This window comes from Phytophthora cinnamomi (genome assembly GCF_018691715.1).
Source record: "Phytophthora cinnamomi strain GKB4 chromosome Unknown Contig55, whole genome shotgun sequence".
Taxonomy (NCBI): domain Eukaryota; phylum Oomycota; class Peronosporomycetes; order Peronosporales; family Peronosporaceae; genus Phytophthora; species Phytophthora cinnamomi.
The window spans coordinates 184,354-205,762 of NW_027150988.1; the positions used below are offsets into that span (position 1 = coordinate 184,354).

At 56.4% G+C, this 21,409-nt stretch overlaps 7 protein-coding genes across 7 annotated transcripts; 3 read left to right on the forward strand and 4 right to left on the reverse strand.

The window, feature by feature from the left end:
• Positions 1–4,664: 4,664 nt before the first annotated feature.
• Positions 4,665–5,121, reverse strand: IUM83_12777 (uncharacterized protein; the record flags this gene model as incomplete). Its single annotated transcript, XM_067937421.1, has 4 exons — positions 4,665–4,691; positions 4,767–4,837; positions 4,912–4,989; positions 5,064–5,121. 4 exons carry the CDS (start codon positions 5,119–5,121, stop codon positions 4,665–4,667), a joined length of 234 nt encoding a protein of 77 aa, XP_067788066.1.
• Positions 5,122–7,155: 2,034 nt separating this feature from the next.
• IUM83_12778 (putative glycosyl hydrolase) lies at positions 7,156–9,366 on the reverse strand (the record flags this gene model as incomplete). The annotated part of the gene is made up of 2 exons (XM_067937422.1): positions 7,156–8,133; positions 8,212–9,366. The coding sequence occupies 2 exons, from the start codon at positions 9,364–9,366 to the stop codon at positions 7,156–7,158; spliced, it is 2,133 nt and encodes a 710-aa protein (XP_067788070.1).
• Positions 9,367–10,759: 1,393 nt separating this feature from the next.
• On the forward strand, positions 10,760–12,634 carry IUM83_12779 (AGC protein kinase; the record flags this gene model as incomplete). The annotated part of the gene is made up of 5 exons (XM_067937423.1): positions 10,760–10,924; positions 11,069–11,260; positions 11,340–11,827; positions 11,902–11,954; positions 12,030–12,634. The coding sequence occupies 5 exons, from the start codon at positions 10,760–10,762 to the stop codon at positions 12,632–12,634; spliced, it is 1,503 nt and encodes a 500-aa protein (XP_067788184.1).
• A 424-nt stretch (positions 12,635–13,058) lies between these two features.
• Positions 13,059–14,908, reverse strand: IUM83_12780 (SANT/Myb domain; the record flags this gene model as incomplete). The annotated part of the gene is made up of 8 exons (XM_067937424.1): positions 13,059–13,412; positions 13,481–13,632; positions 13,739–13,893; positions 13,955–14,106; positions 14,186–14,258; positions 14,334–14,464; positions 14,542–14,747; positions 14,842–14,908. 8 exons carry the CDS (start codon positions 14,906–14,908, stop codon positions 13,059–13,061), a joined length of 1,290 nt encoding a protein of 429 aa, XP_067788122.1.
• A 669-nt stretch (positions 14,909–15,577) lies between these two features.
• IUM83_12781 (uncharacterized protein) lies at positions 15,578–16,651 on the forward strand (the record flags this gene model as incomplete). The annotated part of the gene is made up of 1 exon (XM_067937425.1): positions 15,578–16,651. The coding sequence occupies one exon, from the start codon at positions 15,578–15,580 to the stop codon at positions 16,649–16,651; it is 1,074 nt and encodes a 357-aa protein (XP_067788170.1).
• A 75-nt stretch (positions 16,652–16,726) lies between these two features.
• On the reverse strand, positions 16,727–19,897 carry IUM83_12782 (Serine/threonine-protein phosphatase; the record flags this gene model as incomplete). The annotated part of the gene is made up of 4 exons (XM_067937426.1): positions 16,727–19,360; positions 19,445–19,597; positions 19,692–19,763; positions 19,844–19,897. 4 exons carry the CDS (start codon positions 19,895–19,897, stop codon positions 16,727–16,729), a joined length of 2,913 nt encoding a protein of 970 aa, XP_067788120.1.
• A 251-nt stretch (positions 19,898–20,148) lies between these two features.
• IUM83_12783 (Bub2 protein) lies at positions 20,149–21,362 on the forward strand (the record flags this gene model as incomplete). The annotated part of the gene is made up of 5 exons (XM_067937427.1): positions 20,149–20,166; positions 20,231–20,649; positions 20,738–20,909; positions 20,987–21,115; positions 21,351–21,362. The coding sequence occupies 5 exons, from the start codon at positions 20,149–20,151 to the stop codon at positions 21,360–21,362; spliced, it is 750 nt and encodes a 249-aa protein (XP_067788121.1).
• Positions 21,363–21,409: the final 47 nt, after the last annotated feature.

The following is a 21,409-nucleotide window of genomic DNA, read 5'->3' on the forward strand; positions in this document are numbered from 1 at the left end:
CTGGAGCGAGTGTTTGTCGATGGCAGAGTTTGCCATCAACAACTCGGTGCATGCCTCGACCGGGCATATACCGTTTTATGTGAATGCCATGCGGCATCCCCGTCTACCGAGTTTACTCGGAGTGGTGGCTCCCACTTTAAGTGGGGGAGGATCTACGACTGCAACACAGCAGTCGCAAAAAGCCGCTGACACCTGCACAGTGTCAGCCGCGACAACAAGGAACAAGACAACCAGGTCTGCGCGGGGCGCAGACCTTGGCAGGAAGAACCAAGGGCCAGCGCACTGCGCTGACCCCCAGAACAAGGAAAACGAGTCTGTGCAGAACACAGACTCCACAAGGAACAAGGACCACGGGTCTGCGCAGGGCGCAGACACCGCGAAGAACCACGCAGAGGCCTGGCCTCTAGCGGAGAGCGAGCTGAACGAGTTCAGCTCGGATGCGATTGACTTTATCAATAAAAGACAAGCCGTAATTCGGTTTGTCCAGGACACGATTGCAGCTTCTGTGGATAAACAGAAGCTGAACGCCGATAATATTGGCAGGGGCAACACAAATGAATTCAACGTGGATTCATTGGTTTTGTTATCTACGCAAAACCTGCCTAAACATGCAGTTTCGGATTTCGGAGCAAGTAAGCTTGCTCCGCGCTTCATCGGGCCATTCACGGTGATGGCACGGCACGGCAACGCTTACACGCTAGACATACCGTCTAGCATGAGCCTCCATCCGACCTTTTACGTCGGGCGGTTAAAGCCATACCTCCAGCACGAGCCAAGTGGCTCGTCTGACCCGAAGAGACAGACTCGACAGGGGAAACCCTCCTCTCCAGCGCGACTACGCGCTGGAGCAGTTAATACAGTCGGGCCTACAGCCCGACCGGCACGTTCAAGGCGGTCTGGGAGACCGCCAGAGCCGGGACACGAAGGAACAGAGCGGCAACCGCCGCGCTCTGAAAGTACTCCACGACCGTCACTTGGTCGTGGAGCAACACGAGATGAAGGTCAACACGGCGTTGACCATCGGGGCGTGTTTCCACCACCTCCGCCACCGCTGCGAGACGCACGCGGAGAAATTCGCTGGATCGTCCAGCGAATTGTTGATCATAGGAAAACAATCCGAGGTCCGGATTGTTTTCGCATTCGCTGGAGAGGTTTCCCTCCCCAACACGACACGTGGGAACCACGGAACGTCCTGATGGAAGACGTTCCGGACATGGTGAAGGAGTACGAAACCCAACACGCTTTACCAGCAAGAAGGTAGTGCGAGCGCTGTAGTAATCTACAACGCCTGACGACTCGCGTGCTAGATAATTAGCACGGAGATCATTGAAGCTCTCAGGTATACATATAGTATACCTGTTGTGGTCGCGGTTGCTAATACGCACCGCCACCTGGACGGACACCAGCCTCCACCGCAACAGCGTGGAGTTGTTAATACTTGCCTCACTTCGAGAAGGACTCGAAGTGATTTGGCGCCTGCTTACCCGATCACGGTAAGCAACAGAAATTCGCTTAGAGATGTCGACGCATAGACGTGGTCGACATCGAAGAATCATACACAGACACTGTGTTGTCTGTCCCCGTGGTAGCGGCGCACCTCGCGCTACCGCGCATTGTACTCAGCAACAGAGAGTTTACACTCTGTTGCAATGGTGGTCTTCAGCTTGATCGTGCTCATTGCAGATGAGCACGGAAATCCCCAGCACAACAATTGACAAGCAGTCAATATTAATTGACGTGTCGATACCGACACGTCTAAGCTTAACGGGGGGATGGTGTAACGGGGTTACACACACAAGTGACAACAGTCACTTGTGCATGACAACGGTCACAAGTGACAACTGTCACTTGTGCATGGCAATTGCCGCTTATGGTTTAACAGATAAATATCTGTTGAAGGTTTTAGATACTTCCTCACATTGGTGTAAGACACACCAATGGATACATTGAAGTGGGCCACCACAATGAGTGGTCCACACATTCCCAAAAGATCCTATTGGTAGAAAGCAGCATCTTTCTACCAATCAGAGACATGCATATTAGCGGGGCTCTGACAGCCAGCCGCTGCCAACCCTTTTATAGATGATAAACAGTTTTTAGCAGTTTTAGGAGGAAGATCAATTTACAAACAATACAGTTCTCATTTTACCTAATCTAAGTCACTTGGAATCCTTTCTTACTTAACTTATATTTGTGTATTCAAATATACTTAACCTAAGTAATTACTAAGTACTCACGCTTCCTCATACACGTTGCGCAACGTGTAAGCTAAAGTAGTGAGTCAAGTTAGACCCACTACATGTGCGCTGCGGTAACAGGGCCATCGCTCTCTGTTCCGCTGTCGCGGCCGAAGCGCACGAGCGTGCGCTTCTTCCAGTCTATTACCGGATCATGCCGTGGCTTGCACGGCATGCCCATTACCACGTCGAACTTATCGTCCAGGTCCAAGACGATAAAGTGTTCGACAAACACTCGTTGTTTGTAAGAGAAGCGCACGTTCACGACGCGCTTCTCGGTCTTCACGATGGCACCTGTTGCCAGTCGAACTTCCAGAAGACTTCGAGGTACATTTACCTCCTCGAAGTCAAGACTCGGCAGGCTCCGAGGTCGAACAAAGTTGTTCGACGCGCCTGAATCTACCAAAGCTCGAAGAGAGTCACTTGCTCTCTTCGAGTAAACCTTCAAGATGACTAGGTTCGGCCTGTCATCTTGCTTCTTGCAGCGAGAGCTAGTCTCACTGGGGGCTGCAGTCCTCAGTGTCGCGTGCCCGATGTCGGCACGCGTGACTGCATTATCAGTAGGGCGCCCCGCGCCTACTGGATGTTCGTGTTTTTTGTTGGTCCGCGGCGATGCCTAGCACCGCCACGACGGCTACATCCAGGGGGCATGGGAGCTGTGCACTCCCGTGCAAAGTGACCGATCCTTCCGCAACGGAAGCATCGCACGTTGCCTCCCTGCTGCTGGTAACCAGCAGTTGTTGAGTTCGAGAGGTCCATTGGTTCTGGACCTCCCGTCCTCGCTACCGGGCGCGATTGCGGCCTCGGTACGTTTACATGGAGTTTAGCCTGCCGCAGGCTAAACTCTTCTTGCATGGCAAGGGTGATTGCAGCTTCGAGAGTACTCGGGTACTCTCGGAAGAGATAGGTCTTCACGGGCCCATCTCTAAGTCCTTTCATGAACGTGACGACCTTGGTCGCCTCGTCAATCGGGTTAGTCACGATATTTGATACCAAGTATCGTGCGCGCTGCGCGTAAGCATGGACGTCATGCTTACCCTGCTGAAGGTCGAGGAACTCCGCCCTCGACCGGAACTCGTTTTGCGGGGGCTCAAACGCTTGTCTGAGCTCCTCTTTGAATACTTCGTACGTGCTGAAGCACGTAGGATCGGAGAGTCGGCACCCGTACGCCCAACCCCTTGCGCGTCCGCCAAGGCAGGACATGGCGAACGCGACCTTCGACAGCGGGTCGACGATGCGTCGAGCCGCTATGGCTGTGTCGAGCTCGACAAGCCACCGGAGGAGAGGCTCGTCCTCTCTTCTCACGTAATTGCTTACGCTCAACTTTAATGGTTGAGCTCGCGGTGTCGTCCCTGACGACGCCGTCACTGAGGAAGCAGCATCACGCTGCTCCTTCATGATGAAGCCCAGAGCAACACCGTGTTGTTCTGTCGGCGATAGCGTACGCAGCATCGTAGCTACCGCCGCTTCTCCAATGACTATTGACAGTCGCTGGGGGGCTTCCCACTCTGGGTCAGACAGGTGGGGGCAGTCAGCGCGTGCAACATGCGTTGCAGGCGTATTGGAGCTCTCCATGGGCACCTCCGTGCTCATGTGGTTCTCGGCTCCGCGTTCGTACTCCTCGTACGAACGTCAAGCAGTCGGTCGTTGGACGGACTACAAAGTGCTACCAGGTGTAGTGGGTCTAACTTGACTCACTACTTTTGCTTACACGTCGCGCTACGTGTAATGAGGAAGCGTAGGAGTTTATTAATAATTTAAATTAATTATACTTGAGTACACAAGTATAATATAAATCAATAAAACACCAAGTAGCTAGTTTAAGGTAAAATGAGAACTGTATTGTTTGTGAATTGGTCTTCCTCCTAAATCTGCTAAAACTGTTTATCATCTATGAAAGGGGTTGACAGCGGCTGGCTGTCAGAGCCCCGCCAGTATGCACGTCTCTAATTGGTAGAAAGATGCTGCTTTCTACCAATAGGATCTTTGGGTAGGTGTGTACCACTCATTGTGGTGGCCCACTTCAATGTATCCATTGGTGTGCCTTACACCAATGTGAGGAAGTATCTAAAACTTTTAACAGGTATCTTATCTGTTAAAATCACAAGTGGCTTGTAGCCACTTGTGCGCGGAACCCCGTTACGATTGGTGTTAGATATATTGCAATCGAGCTTGCGGGTGTGCAGGCTCGGCACAAGTGCGGCGACGACGAGACCAATATGTACACGAGCCGCTTCATGATCATGTACTACGCCCTAATCAACGAAGTCGACGAGGCGACGGGCGTGCCGAAGGCTAAGCTCGAGAAACGAATGAAAGAGGACACTGAAGGAGGAAAGCATACAATGTATGCTGAAACCATATAATTTACCTACTCAGTTATCAATCGTTGGAATGACTGTGCACAACAACGTATCATAGGTGACGTTAACAATTGAGGCTATAGAAGAGCTGCTACACCATACCCACCACATCAAGACTGTTAGCCACTTAACCACCGCGAGCAGCTTCCCGAGCACCCAAACGCACCTCGTCCGCACCCAGCGCTGCCGCCACTACCACCGCTACGCTCTCCATGCGCAGCTCCACCTCTCGCTCCGCTGGTACACCATACACTGTACACCAAGACCGTGAGCCACCGAACCACGGCGAGCAGTTTCCCGAGCGCCCAAACGCACCTCGCCTGCACCCAGCGCCGCCACCACCGCCGCCGCCGCGCTCTCCATGCGTAGCTCCACCGCTCGCTCCGGTCCTAGACCATGCACCGTACATCATAACGTTAGCCTTTGAAAGTGCCGCTAGCAGCTCCCCCGCGTCCGAACGCACCTCCCGACAACGCAGCAAATCGAAGAATGGAGGCGGCAGCTTGAAGTGCCGCGAGCATTTACGGATGGGCGGTCTAACCTGCACACAAAGCAAGACCGCACGACCCTTCGAGTCTCAAGTCGCCGGGTGTGATCAGACTGCAGTTCACTATTTGCTAATACTGCGCTTGCTTGTCATGTCCGCAGGCAAAACAGGACAGCCCATCCTCAGATTCGAATGTGCATCGCAAAACTAGCAGCAGCTACGCATGCACGTGCATGCCCCAGTACCGTCCCCGCATCCGCCCCCGCCACCAAAATGGCTTGGACCGTTGGTGCCAGGATGGCTAGACGCCTTAGCTGTATCTGTCGCTAGCAAATGCATTACATTGAATAGTGAATAAATATCTTAACAGTTACTGTATGTATTCATTCAAAGCATCAAATTCAATCAGCCAGTGTAGTGGGCGCTTCCGCGCCTTTTGCTTTCATTTGCTATGCCCTCCATGTTCGGGCGCCCATGGTGGCTGCAGTAGCTGCGGCGCGGCGCCACACGGCGCCTGGTTCCCCCCCCCCCCCCGGTATCCGGTATCCTCGGTATTTATCTCCGCGTGACAGGTTTCGCGTGCCTCTCTACTATCGTAAAGTAACGGTTAAGTAAGTAGTAAGAAACATATACCAGTACGGTACCGGTCGTGAAGTAACGGGAAATGCCAATTAGTGCACTGTATACAATCGAATTGAACACACTTCATCCTTAGCAAGGTACACAATTAGGAGGAGGTACACTATTGCCTAGACGGAATCCTCGGAGCCCCAAATCGTGAACTCGTCCAGATTTTCGAGTAGATCCTCTTCAACATCATTGTCATCGGAATTATCGTCGCGAGAGAGCCACTTGCGGCAAATTAGTTCTCCATAGACGTCGTGGCGAGTGATGTGCCAATCTTGGTAACAGGGAGCGAATCCTGCCGCTGCCACAGACCGAGTAACAACGTCGTCAGGCACATCTTTTCAGGCTGTTTCCACCCACTGAGCAACGTCTGTAACTGGAGGCTGCTTCGGGTTTACACCTTTCGTGTACTGCACGCGGTCCGACGATTTCCATTCGTTAACGATAGTCGAGAGTTTGTCCTGGCAGCCCTTGCTGGGACCTCTCGGTGCTCCTCGATCCACGTGACGATCTCCTTCCTCTCCGATATGATCTTGGCGAGGCGGGATCCAGGCATCGTGGCGTTGGTTGGTTGGTGCAGGTGCTTGTTGTTGACAGCGAATTGAAAACTGACAATATTTCCGCAGCGCAAGTGCCGGATGTCGTGCTCTAGGATGCCAACGCGAGGTATACTACTTGGCATAGGTAGAATAGGAATTGTATAGTCAACGAGATGATCGGATTCTACAGGGGGTACTCTATTTGGCACCGCAATACTAATTGGCATTTTCCGTTAAAACGTGACAGTGAAATAAAATTAGGACAAACAATCACACGTCAAGTATAGTTAACGACGGGATACTAGACACAGTCCTAACGAACTGTGAATTAAATATTATCCGGTCGCCTCATCATAAATACTAACGGGTTCTACGCAATAGTACATACCCATTCCAAATAAATTGGATATAATTTGGAATGGGTATACTATTTGGTAGAACCCGTTAGTATTTATGATGAGGCGACCGGATTTGCGGCTGTCAGCATTTGCTGGTTCTATATTTCTATTCTACCAGTCCGTTCAACACAGCTGATATTAGCTGCATTTGACATTTTGAAGCCCAAAACATATCAGCTTTGATTGTCAGATTTTCGGACAGGCATCGTATTCCCAACACTGATCAAATAATACACGACTACTTAGCAAGTTGAGAAGGCCAATAATCGGTAATCCACCATTCTTCTTATTGTCAGATTAGCCCACATAGGCCGATAAAAGGTGTAGTTGACCGCGACGTTAATACAAATTATTGCCGTTGAGCTCATACGGAACATAAATGCACTTGGAAGGCTGTGGACGATCGATCGCGACTACATGTAACTCTCACCTGAACGCTTTGGCACTGCGTTATGCTCCATTATGAGGCGACTTTGCTGCTGCATGAGTATACGGGGCTCTGTTCTACCCGAAGATCAAATACAATATGTAGGCACAGAGTGCCAGGAGTGGAGGAGTCAACACCCTCCGCCGTACGATGCGGGCCCGGCGCCGCTTCTCGATACTGGTGTCCTTCGACGAGACCACGAGCCAGTGGTTGGCCTTGGCTGCATCGTGCATGTAGCTCACGACGTCCCAACCATCATGTGACTGCACGGTGAAGTGGCCGTCGGACGTCTCCACGGAGTAGCCCTGCGGGTACTGCAGGTGCGGCACAAATACTTCCGAGGGGTGCATGGACGTTTCGATCGACTTGCTTGGGTCCGAGACGTACTCGAGTACGTAACGCACGCGATCGAGCACGAACTCGGATTTCGACGGGGTGCCAGCGATACGTGTGGCGTACGGACGAGCGAACGCTTGAACTGCTCGGGCGCACGCGTCTCGCTCCGGCACTGTAAGCTGCAGTCCGGACCGGATGGGCTTGTCCTTGCTGATCAGGCTTAAGTCCTCTAGATTCCATTGGTCGCCGTAGTCGTTGCAGTTGTCAGACGTGTAGCACCAAAGCGTGAAGGAGACCAAGGACGCCTCCAGGCACGAGATGGTGTTGTCCAGCGCACCAACTTGCGCGCTGAAATCTCCATTTCGGAACGCTCTACCGCCGTGCATGTTGAACGGGATGCCAGTCTCGCCAATGAGCGTCGGCGCGTTATTCATCTGCTCGTTGCCGTACACCTTGATACCCGCGAGCTGCTTTAGATGCGTTCTGCGCACTGCGGTGGATCCAAATGCAGGGCGCTTGGTCCTAGGGTCCACCGTGAAGTACGGACGCCAGGCTTGCAGGAACAGTGTGACACCATCATACCAGTGCGTGGCATTAACCGCGCGAGGAATGAGCGTATCGTCGATCTCGGGGAACTCATCGATGCTGAACTCCAACGGCGGCAATTCCACGAAGAGCAGAATGTGCGGCAGGATGCTGCGAATGCGCTCCGCAAACCTCTGAAATGACCGACAAATCACACTGTTAGCTCACGAGTCACCACCACACACGCGCCGCCCCTCATCCAAGCAACTTACCGCTGCAAAAGGCACGTAGCAGTCCCGGCCGAACATGATCCCCGCGAAGTGGTCCGGACGCAGCAGCACCGGTTGGCCCGTCATACTGTCCACATCCCAAATCCCCTCTTCTCTCCACACGCAGCGTCGTCCTTGCTGCCACGCGCGTACTCCGTTCGGATCAACCGTGACCATCTCGTCCGGGCGTCCAAACACGTGCTGGTTTGCTCCATTGGACCAGCGCTGGATGACCTGCTGATAGCCGTCGGCCAGCGCCATACCCTGGAACGGCGTGGGGGCCAGGTCGTATTTGAGCTCTCCGTGGTGGAAGTGCTTGCTCAAGTCCTCCAGCCCCAAGTACCCGGACGACGGCTCGTTCATGGTACCAAAGCCCACGATGTTCGGCAGCCCCTTCAGCGCCTCCGCCAGCTCCGCCATGGCGTCTAAGTAGTGTGACTGCAGATACTCCTGCACCTGCACGCCCTCGACCCGGCAGGACGGGGCGCACTTGGCGCCGCCCCAGAAGAGCGAGAACATGGTGGCGCACGCCATCTTGAAGTAGTTGGTGGGCCAGATCATCTTGGGGAACTTGGACACCTCGAGGCCGCAGGTCTCGACGCACAGCGCCGCCTTGGTGGCTTCGAAGTGCCGCGGCTCGAGCCCCACCGCCTCCAGCGTCCACATGGGCGCGCCGTCCCCTCCTGTCCACCTGGACCAGACGTCCTGGTGCGGGTCCACGTAGACACTCAGCCCGTAGTCCGCTGCAATTGCAATGACGTCGTGAATGTACCGCAGGTACTCGCGGTCGTACACGCCCGGCCCGCCGTGCTCGATGGCCTCCCACGTGACGATGAAGCGCAGCAGCGTGAGCCCCCAGCGCTGCAGCCGCGCGAAGTGCGCGGGCGCCTCGGCCAGCGGGAACGGCCGGTTGACGAAGGACACACCGCGAGCGCCGTCGAAGAAGGCGCTGCGTGCGTGGCGGTCCGTGTGCTGGTAGCCCGTTGGCAGCTTGGAGGAGCCGCCCAAGTTGACGCCGCGCAGCAGGCGCACGCGGCCCTGAGTGTCCACGAAGTGGCCGTTGCGGATGCCCACGGCGCCCGCGTTGGTGGTGAGCAGCATGGACGCCCGCGGGGACGGCGGCAGCGGGTCGAAGTCGAAGGACGGGGCGACTGCCATGGCCAGCGACGGAAGGAAGACGTTATGCTGCCGGCACCTCTTTGCTCGAATTTGCGCCATGGATCTGCGACGTGTGAGCGAAACCGTTTCGGCCAATTATAGATTTTTGAGACGGGTTTCCACGAATCAGCGCAAGCCGAGGGGGAGCATAATCAGCCTTGACCCTGGCTGACAGGTGATCGAAATCGATCGACGTCATTGCGCTATTGCTGGGGAGCTGGAGAGCCATCAGCTGCGAGGGCAGGCGGCGTGAACTTGCTGCGGCGATGGCATTGTGGCGGCAATTGCATCGTGGCGGTGGCACTTCCACTGCAGCCAGGATCGCGAGGCCAGATCCCTGATATTCAGGCTGACTCCATTGCGAGCCTGACTGTCGCGTACGCCGCGGGGTGGATACCGTACACTGCGGCAATCGGAGACCTGGGCTCCGCAGCTCGCGGACCAGCTCTGCAGCCTCAACCATGTTCACGAGCGCGGCGACCCCGACAGCAATCGAGCGTCGGCGGGTCGGCGTGAGCTGCGTGGTCGCCCTTGCTTTGGACAGTACAGCGCCAGCCCAACGGGGCACACGTGTGGCTCTCGATCTCCGCGGCGGGTCGAGCGCGTGAGTCGCACTGCACGCGCCAAGGTAGGACCAAAACGCCTTGGCAGCGCATGGTCCGCCGCCCGTAGAAATGTGGCGAGCGCCGCTGAACCCGGAAAGCAGATCCGCCCGCACCGCTCCGCAATCCACTCCGCTCCGCTGCTTCAACCTCAGCGGATCTAACAGCGCGCGAGAGAGAAAAAAACACCGAGCGCCACCTCCGCCGCCGATCTGTGATGTCCCGGGGTCGCGTCGAGCGTCGCGCGGCGCGAGCGCTCTCCGAGGCAGCGTCGCGTCGTGCACGGCGGCCGTCGCGTCGTTCTTATCCGGGCAGGCTGGCGCTCGCGCTCCGACTGGATGGGCGCCGGCCAGTTCGGCGCTGACGTAATCCTGCGCTGCGGCATGCGCCCACTGTACAGCATCTGATACGCGCCGCAACCTTGAGTCGCCGTCCACCTCTGCTGCGGCATGCGCCTTCCTCCACGCATGAGCCGCTGCCGCCCCCGTCTCTGCGCCTGCAGTCCGCCCAATCACCGCGCAGCGAGTGTTCCGGTTGCGTCTTCAGGGGGGCCGGCTGGCGCGACGGAAGAGGCCGCATAGAAAGACCGAGTCACGCGCCGCCCCTCATCGCGCAACGCGGCCGCCAATACAATCGAACCACGCCGACCCGACCACTTCACCGAAGCGAGGCGACAGCACAGCACAGCGCTCGCTCAGTCGCATTCTCCAGACAAGAGGGCGAGGCGAAGGAGCTCCCTGCGGGCAGTACAGTAAACCTTTTAGCGCCGGCAGGAGAGAGCGAGGGAAACGATGAGCGACGACTACCGCGGGCCCAAGTTCGTGGGCATCATGGGCCACGACAACGTGAGCCACAACGGCAGCAAGACCACCGTCTACTTCGTGCAGGTGCAGGTGCCCGAGGGCATGTTCATCGTCAAGCACCGCTACCACGAGTTCAAGGACTTCTACGACAAGGTGCGTCCGCCAGTCTGGTCGCCTGCGGGGCTCGAGAGCTCCCGGGAACATGCACTAGGTTTCGTGTTGTTAAAATGTGTTTTATTGTCGTGTTACCTAACGTTATTTTGGTGGGGATATCGGTTATGTGTTACAAAATGGCAGTTGTCGTCGGAAGGGTACCGTTGCCCGGCGCTGCCGCCCAAGAAGTTCCTGGGCTCGTTCAACAAGGAGTTCATCGAGAAGCGCCAGCAGGAGCTGGCCAACTGGCTGCACCTGCTGTGCCAGTTCGACCCGGCGTCCGGCAAGTCCGACCCGCGCACGTCCGAGCTCTTCAAGGAGTTCATGCTGACGAACGTACGGCTGTTGTTTTGCTGTATTTAACGCTGGGGTTTTGTCGGTATTTTACTTACCATTTGGATGTTGATGTGAGCAGAAAGAGCCGCTGGAGAAGTACCAGGGCGCCAAGGCCATCTCGTACGACGTGGCGCCGTCGTCGCAGTCGGACGACAGCGAGACGGCCATGTACAACACGCCCAAGACGTCCCTGGACGACTTCGAGCTGCTGAAGGTCATCGGCAAGGGCTCGTACGGCAAGGTGACGCTCGTGCGCAAGAAGGAGGGCAAGCGCCTGTTCGCCATGAAGTCGCTCAACAAGTCCAACGTGAAGCGCCGCAACCAGGTGGAGCACACGCGCACGGAGCGCCGCGTGCTCGGCCGCGCCAAGCACCCTTTCATCGTGCACCTGCACTACGCCTTCCAGACGTCGCAGAAGCTCTACTTCGTGCTGGACTACTGCCCTGGTGGCGAGCTGTTCTTCCACCTGTCGCGTATGGAGAAGTTCGAGCCCAGCATGGCCCGATACTACTGCGCCGAAATCACGCTCGCGCTGGAGCACCTGCACGACCTGGGTGTCGTCTACCGGTGCGCTTTTCGCTTCTCTTTATTTTTTATGGATGATGCTGCAGATCTGACATGCTTTGTATTTGACATTGCAGTGACCTCAAGCCGGAGAACATCCTGTTCGACTCGGTTGGCCACGTTCTGCTGGGTAAGTTACCCATGCAGTTGCAGTATTTCGCCGTCTCTACATGTTTCTAATCATGAGGTGCTATCATCATTGCAGCCGACTTCGGACTTGCCAAGGAGGGCATCACGGACGGCGCTGAGGGCACGAACTCCATGTGCGGAACGCCCGAGTACCTGCCTCCTGAGATCCTGGACCGCGTTGGACACGGCACGGCCGTCGATTGGTGGGCTATGGGCATGGTGCTGTACGAGATGCTGACGGGCCTGCCGCCCTGGTACACTCGCAACCGTCAGAAACTGTTCGACCGTGTGCGCAATGCGCCTCTTACGTTCCCGGACGATGTGGACCCCGTGGCTCGCGACTTTATCAGTGGTCTGCTCCGACGCGACCCTAACACGCGTCTAGGTAGCAAGAGCGCAGACGAGGTGAAGAACCACCCGTACTTTAGCGGCATGAACTGGCAGGACCTGTACGACCGCAAGATCCCGCCTCCGTTCAACCCATGTGCCAGTGCCGGCAACGCCGAGGAGACCAAGAACTTCGAGGCAGAATTCACAAAGATGCAGATCAACAGCGTGGAGAACTCGGCTCTCGGCGGCCTGCGCGTCTCGGACGCCTCGCGCCCGTCCATGACGTTCCAGGGCTTCACATACAACACGCCCAACGACCTGTCCATGAGTGGCTCTGTCGGCCGGGGTTAAGCGGCTTCCGTGTTAAGAGATCTCGACTCCCTTTTGCTTCCTGACTCGTGCGTGCATCAAAATGCATGAGTGGCGGTGGTGATTGCTGGATGGAGGAAGTCACCAAGCGTCAAGGGGCAAGCGAGAACGGAGAGGGCATACATGTAGGGACGGACACCGGACGCGATGCAAGTCGACACGTCGTCGCGTGGAACTTGGAAGGAAGAGTTCAATGCACATACAAGAAAGGGAATGCGACACGAAAATGGCGAGCTAGCGGAGAGAGAGAAGAAGTCACGAGTGCGTTTGTTTGGATTTTCAGCGGGGTCTCCCGTCTGATTGTTTTTAGTTTGTAAACAAATGACTCAAATTTGAAGATCAAAACTCCACTAAAAGTTCGGGAACTTTGCTTGTTGCATGCACATTGGATGTCGGTAAATCTGCATTAGATTGCCACGGGGTCATTCGCGCCAGTCTGGGTCTCTGCATTACCGTTGTCATCGGTTCCATCGTTGTCGGTGACGCCAGCATTATCGGTCCCGTCGCCGTCGACTCGAGGGATCTTGCCGTACCTCACAAGGTTGCGGTACTTGTCCTTCAAGTCGACATTGGATCGATTGTGAAGCACATTAGGGTACTTCGTCTTGATGAGCACCCAGACGTTCGAGTACGTCTCGTAAAGCCTGTAGCCTTCAATGAGTGCAGCCTCTTCCTCCGCCGACCAACGCACTGATTTACGCCGGGGAGGCCGACGACCAATTGGCCAACTGTTGTTGGTATCGCTTCTTTCTGTTGGGGTCTGGAAGTTGCAGAACCAAACGTCAGACTGACGTGGACAAGCGGGAATGACACCAATAGAATCCTTACCCGTGGCCGCGCGACTGAGCGGCGATTCTCTTGGCGGGACGTCCTGGCAACTTGCTCAGCCCGAGGTGGCCTCGATGATACTACTATTCGCTGTTGCGCTGGAGTCTCCTCCGAACTATCAGAGCTTATAGATTCTGGCGTTTCCCCATTTGCTGTTCAGCATACAGGCAAGATGATGAGCTATCGTTTTGGATAAGCTCCAAGAAATCCAGTCTTGTGTCTCTGCTGACTCGATCGGCGCTTCGACTGCAGTATTACCATTGTTCACGAGGTGTTGTGTCTCTTGCACTTGCTCTTCACTTGATGCTTGATTTATATCGGCACCACCAATGGAGTGTATCTGCGATAGATCCCGCCATTCTCGCCGAGTTCCACCAAACCTCTTCTCTAGTAAAGCGCGCGGCACAATCTTCCTGTAAAATGCAAGCGTCAGCGACTAACACGTTATTACTCAGGCTCTTTTCTCGCACTTACTTTGGGCCGTTCGCTGCCTCCGTGGGAAAAGCGACCTCGAGCTTCGTGGGACCAAGAGCGACCGACTCAATCAAGCACAACGCGCGCTTCATGTCACGCCGGAAGGTCGCGTCATTAAGCCGGTACAGCTCGTAGAACGCATCCCAGCACTCCTGCCATGCAATAAAAACAAAAATCATCGCCTCCACGTCAATAACCCAACTGATCCCCAATCTCCACTTCAACACCCACCTTCGGCTCGTCCTGCTCGAAAATCCTCTCAAAGGCTGCAAGGAACGTCTTCAGCTCCGTCTCCTGGTCGTCCCTACACCCACCCAAACTCACTATCAGCACTCCTGCACCAACAATTAAATAAAAGTTCCAACTTCTGTCTCCTCACCCCGCGAGCCTGTCTCGGATCAGCACGCACGTCTCGAAGATGCCTTCCGCGTGGCACAGTTCATCACTCTCGAGCTTGAACAACTCCGCGTCCAGCCCTTCAAACGCTGCAGCGAACCTCTCCACCAGCAGCTACACAAAATAACACCTCCGTCAGCATCTTAACACCCGTTTAACAGACTCATAACAGCATTTAACATCTATCTAACATGAAGGAACAGCGGCGACCCGAGCAGCGCCCGGCCCGGGCGCGACGGCAGCCCCGCGTCCAGCTGCAGCAGCCGCTCGAACAGGAAGGCGGCGTCCAGCGGCTCAGCCTCCAGCTCCTGGCGGACGGCGGCCAGCAGCGCGCGCCAGCGGAAGGCGCTGGCCTCAGACAGCTCCTGGCCGGTCTTGCGCAATATGTCGGCGACGGCTGTGCGGCCCACAGAGCGAGTTAGAGCGTCAGAGCGGCGGAGAAAGAGGCGCCTGCGAGCGGCGGAGATGATGCAGAGCAGAGAGGGACCCACCGTTGGCCCCTTCCAGCGCGCCGATGCGCGCCAGGAACTCGCCGCAGGCCTCAAGCGCCGCGCGCATTTTGCCTCGGTTTTGATTTTCAAATACTGTAGTGGAGACCGAGGTTGGTAACGGATGTTATTGTAACGGTTATGCGTTTAATACTTGAACACGGCCGGAATTTGGGTTGACGAAACGGAGCGTTCACGTCACGTGTATCACGTGGAGTGCGTGGCGTGCGGGGTGCACGCTGATTCTGATTGTCGATATTAGAGGCGTTTTACGTGGAAGGAGAAGCAGGTTGGATGCAACGAGGCTAGATTCTAGGCTAGAAATTCTAGCCCCCTCCCCCATGCGGGATCAGCCAGCACACCCATTCGTGGGCGGCTTCTACAGCTCTGGTAGAAGTTCTACACTACACTCAGAACGAGGATGATAGCTCCTTCGTGTTGAGCCTCCTTCGACGAGGCCACGACGGAGAGGGCCGTCAGCGCCGATTAACTAGTCAGCAGGAATTCAGTTCGCTCTGGGCCAATCAGCGCGCTTTCCGTTACATCCAAGAGCTCCCCGGCTGCACTGCCGGAGCGTTCCAGCGCCGAGTCTCCTGTGGCCTTCAAGGTCTCCGCTGCCGACGTCGCTGCTTGGGCGCCATGCGCAGGCTTGCAGATGTTGCCAGTGTCCCACACACACGCGAAAATCTGCGCTGAATCCAACACGGCGCTGCGAGTAACGGGCGTGTCAAAAGCCTAGATGCAGCAGATGGAGCAGCGACTCGAGGCCTCCGCGTCGTGCTCGACAGTCGCGAGCTCGACGGGCAACGGCATGGCAACGGACGTCGCCGCGCCTCGTCCTCGCTGGAAGAAGGCGCTCTCGCTGGGCTCCACCACCTCCACGGACGACTCGGAGCGATGCACGGATCTGGACGAGCTCGACATGGAGGCGGTGGCGGCGGACGGAGTGCTGACGCTGAGTCCCAAGACTGGCGTCTACTCCGGCTGGGTGCACGTCGCCACCTCCAGCGCCGCAGGGCGCGTGAGCTTCGCCAAGCGCTTCTGCAGGCTCGAGGAGCTGGTGTGCAAGTTCTACGTCTCGTCGGAGGACGTCGAGCGGCGCGTCAAGCCTGTGGGGCGCCATGTCATCATCTCCGTCCGACGCGTGCACTCGCGCAACAAGGCGTTCGCCTTCACGGACTACGAGGACCGCTCGGTGCTGCTGCACACGTGCATGGGGGCCGACTTCGAGCACTGGTACGGCACTTTTGCTGCTATTGTCAAGGCTACGCAGGTGGCGAAAACGCACAGCACTCTGAGCTGCCGACGCACGACGACGGTGACGCCGAGATCCACGAGAGGAGGCAGGCGACACCAGGCCGCGCTGGACGAAGCTCAACGGCTGCGAGCTTTGACTGCGCCCATGTCGTTGAGCTCCATGAACTTGACGGGCTTCGGGAGACCGCAGAGGACCGAGCTGCCGCCTATTGTCGTGGACGAGGACGACCCGGAACGTACGCACACGGTGTGGCTCTACGTGCAGGCTCCGTGGTGGCAGAAGCTGCTGCTGCGGCGACAAAAGATGAGACGATACTTTGTCTTTTCGGGCACCAACGTGAGCTGCTTCAGCGTCAACAAAGAAGGCAAACGCGCCACGTTCACACACACCATCACCAAGTGCTCGTACAATTGCGAGCAGGACGCCAGTGTGCTGGAACTGGAGTGTGGGAACCCGCACAGGAAGCTCCGACTCAGCATCAACTCGAACGATGGGCGGAATGCAGTGGTTGCTACTGCCAAGTACGTCCAAGCATCTCTAGACACCAGCAAGTAAACCCAACTAACTACAGGAATGCAACCTTCACTATTTATTTGGCAGCGCCGAAAACTTTGACAGTAAACGAATGGCTTAATCTTCTGTGGGCTCGGCCATTGCATCCTCCTCCGAAGACTTGCTCTCTGTGGACTTGTCGTCTTCGACGCGCACATCAACCACACGGAAGCCGTCAAAGAACTCCTTGTAGCTGATGACGCCGTCCTTGTTGCTGTCGAGGTATGACAACAGCTCCTCGATCTGGTCGTCCGACAGAGGCGAGTTGAGCACGACGTTGAAAGCCTTGATACCTGTGCGGAAGTTGTCGCGGCTGATGACGCCGCTGTTGGTCGCGTCGAACATGCGGAAGGCGTTGCGGATATGGATACGATGCTGGTAAAACACGTTGGAGACCTGCTGCAGCACCGAGTTCTGCCACGTGAGGTCGCCGGACTCCAGCGACGCCTGCTCCTTCAGGTCCTGCACGCTGAACGCCGTCACGAACTCCTTGTAGTCGATCGAGTGGCCGCCATCGCTGTCGACAGCAGCCATAACGCGATCCATCAAATTATCCTCGAAGTTGAAGCCCAATTGCTCGATCGCATGCTCGAACTCACTGCGCGACAGAACGCCGTCCTGGTTCTTGTCGAAGTGGTAGAAGTGATACTGCAGCGAGCCACGACGGGCAAACAGCGCCTTGCCAACCTGTAGCAGAGCCTGCATGGTCTCCACATCGAGGTTGGTGGCGGGCTGCGGTGTGAATGTTGACTGCTCCTCCCCGGACGACACCCGGCGCGCGAAGATGGGCTCGGCCTCGGATTTCTCCGATTCAGCGGGAGTTTCCGTGTCCAGCGCCATCGGGGTGGGAGGCGGCTCCACCGGTGCCATGCCAGACAAGTTCTGAGTCGAGTCTCCGTTCTTGCCCTGGTTCGTGAAGATAACCTCAAAGCGCTGTGCGAACTCGTTGAAGTCAATCCGTCCGTCGTCGTTCGTGTCAGCGGTGCGCATGAGCGCGAACACCTGCTGGTCCGAGAGACCTGTATCCAAGCGCTTCAGCGCGCCGAGGAACTCCTCGTACTCGATGAAGCCATTCGAGTCAGCGTCAAACACCTTGAAGGCTTGCTGCATGTCTCCCGCCCCCATGGCACGATACAGCTTCTTGCAAATAAGAGCGATGATGCTTTCCTGCCAGCCGCTGTTGTCCATAGTGTCGTTTTCGATACGGTAACGCGCCAGGAACTGCGAGTAGTTGATGCGACCAGAAGTTTCATCCACAAGATCGGCGAGCTTGGGCTGGTAGGTCAGGAAGGGGAGATCCAACTGCAGCACGGAGCGCAGCGCCTCCGCCCAGATCAAGCGAGGCACCGTGCCGTTATGCTCTTCGTCATGCTGCGTAAAGTACCAGTACAGCGAGGCCTTGTGGTCACAGATACGCTCCGCAATCATACGCAGAGTGTCCTCCTCCAGCACACCCTGCATCTGGGCCTGCTCCGGTGCCTTGAAAGTGCTCTCGTTGATCGAGTGAGCGTAAAACTGCTGGATCTCGGGCTGCAGATCCGGGCCCAGCGTCAAGAACGCGCCCTTGTTCATCTGTGTACCGCAGTATCTCGAAGCGGAGAACAGGGTTATCAGCCGACCACCGTGCAGGATCTCGAAGCCTTCAATCACGCACTCGTGCGAGCGGATAATCAGCGCGATCTTGTTCACCAAACAAAAGTTGTTGGTGACATTAACACCGAACTCTACACCGGCGCCACGCTCGGACGGTTGACGCGTCTGAATCGGACGCGGGTCGCTCCACAACATGTCTTCAAAGATCTTGTCCTCGAAGTTCACCTGGTGGAGAGGAGGCTCCCGCTTGCGTGAAATGCCGCGCAGATGCGCCAGCGTAACGTTGTCGCGCGAGAACAGGCCGCCGTGAACCACGAAGATCTTGTGCTGGAGCACCGCACACAGCGGGAGCGCCTCGAACAGCGTCTGGAAACACTCGAACACGCGCGCGGGGCGGTCCAGGTCGTCTTCGTCTGCCCCGGAGTATTTCGCCCACACTTCGTCCTCGAAGCCCATCCACGAGTTCTGGTTGCGTGACTCGTGGTTGCCTCGGTTCAGGAACACACTCGTCGGGTACAGCAGGCGGAAGAGCAGGATGGTCATCACCACCTCGGTGCCGTACATGCCTCGGTCCACGAAGTCGCCGTTGAAAAGGTACTTGTTGGTGCGCGTGGGGAGCCCATTAATGGAGAAGATGGAGAAAAGGTCCTGCAGCTGGCCGTGCAGGTCCCCCACGACCGTGATCTTCTCCCCCTCGACCAGCGTGACCTCCTGCAGTGTGGGCAATGGGGCCAGCGACTTCACGCCTTCCTTCAGGATCTCCATCACGTACTTGTGGTGCAAAATTTGGGTCGTTTTGAACGAGTCGAGGATCTCCAGCACGTTCGAGAGCTCTAAAGGCCACACCAGATGGGGTCCCTCATACTCCGGGTCGATTTTAATCTCCGCCACGGCAACATCTGAGACGGAGCGGGTTAAGGACTGTTGCTTGGTCAATTGGGCCAGTGTGTGCTCCGCCGTCTTGAATTGCTCCGAGCGCTTGAGGTTGAGCTGCTCCTGTGTGTTGTCCAGCAAGTTCCACGCGTGCGAGTACACGAGGTGGCGGAACTTTTGGGACGCGCTGTAGCGCCGCCACACGCTCTGCAGCACGCAGGCGGCCCCATCTTGCTCCGAAAAGGCCTATTTGCACAGGATACGCACGGTTAGAGAGACCCATTTTTTTTAAGGGAAGTAGATGCCTGTTACAACACCTTAAACACGTACACTGAGCTGCTCCTCGCGGACGAAGAGCCCGTGCAGCGGCTTGCACTGGAACAGGCGCTTGCCGTCCTCCGTGGCGCCGTCATTGTCTCCGCGCGCGCGCGTGAGCTCCACTCCCACCAGAGCGGTGCGCCGCTCCGGCACATAGCGGATAACCTTTGCCGCAACAAGGTTACGGTTAGAACTTGCAAAAAGGGTGTTGCCATGCCCCCTGTCGCTTTAAGTGAGCCAAAAGAATATCACTTCTTACCCCGGCGTACTTGCCGCGCACGAGCACGCGCGCGCCCACCTCGACGCTGAAGTCTTCTCCTTCCATTGACAGCTATCTGACAGAGCAACGCACACGCGCAGAACAAGGTAAGCCGCTGGGCGGCGCGCCACGAGGCCATGCCGGCCACGTACCTGCGAGACCTTGTTGCGTTGTGACACGGCGTAACCCGGCGTAACCCATATCATTTCAGGTAGGTTCGGTGACTTCAAGGGACCATTCGGTGACCTCAAGCCTTCACCAACCCTAGCCCTCCGACCTATCGCCCCTGTTTGAAATCCGAGCCAAAATGGCGCTCTTGTCACCGATCCATACCAACCTTTTCGGCCAATCGGTGTCGGTCTAAAAACTCTATGAATTGATTGAACTATATTGACACAATCGGCATATCAAACACAAACCAAGACAACGGCAATTGACCCGCGTGCAAGAAGTGTCCATGGCCTCCGACCCGGCAGTGCGTAGATGTCTCTATCCGCGCTTTAACACTAGCCTAAACTGACTTGCCTCCCCTACCGCAGTTGCGGCAACAGTACGAGGCGCTGCTAGACGGCGGTGCCGCGCCCATCACCGCCGACTACGAGCGCTGGCGCGAGCTCAAGCGGCTCGTGATCGTGCACGGCCTGCCGCGCGACGAGGGCTCGACGCCCAGCCTGTGCACGCTGCGCGGGCGCGTGTGGAAGGCCTTTCTGGGCGTGGAGAGCGACGTGGACATGACCAAGTACGCGGCGCTGGTGGGGCGCGGCGCCTCGCACTACGACGGAGACATCCGCAACGACACGTTCCGCACGTTCCGGGGCGACTCGGAGTTTGCGCAACGGGTGCCAGAGGAGAAATTGGTGCGACTGTTGAATGTTTTTATCAACGAGTTGGGGTCCAACCCGGACGGGGAGGAGAAGCGAGAGGACGGCGAGCTGGGCGGCAACTTGCCCTCGATAAGGTACGCCGGTTTTGGTTCTTGGCAAAAAAAATATTTTGGGACTTTTGTTTTTGGTGTTAAACTTGGGTGATTGGGTGGGTGGATGCAGATACGTGCAGGGGATGAATGTGCTGTGCGCGCCGCTGCTGTATGTGCTGCCCGAGCCGGACGCGTACCATACTTTCTGCCAGTTGATCGTGAGGCATTGTCCGCACTACATGGCCCCGCAGCTGAAAGGCGTTGAGAAGGGATGTGCACTGGTGGACAAGTGTCTGCAGACGGTAGGAGATAGTTTTATTTTCTCTTTTTTTGCGTGAGGGCTGACGTGAAGTTTTGTTGTTGCTGCGGTGGCTGGAAGCTGGACCCGGATTTGTACAGGCATTTGTCGACACGAGGCATCACGGCGCGGATATACGCGTTGCCACTGATTTTAAGTTTGTTTGCATGCGTCCCGCCACTACATGAACTACTGCGGGTTTGGGATGTGGTACAGTACTCTGCGACTTCTCGATAAAAGTACTTGCATGTCGTTTAATGCTTTTTTGTGTGGTACTTCTGCGTGGACAGCTTTTTGCCGTGGGCGTACATTTTGTGGTTGTGCTGGCCGTCGCCCATACAGTGCTTCTTCGAGAGCAACTGCTGAAGTTGTACGTGTTGGCAGGTTCGTGATCATTGCGCTTGAAATGGTTGAGTTAACCTTTTTCTTGCTGCTCCATACAGAGATATGGATTTGATGAAGGTTCTTAGTCTCCGTTGCGCACCGCCGCTGCAGTCTGATCTG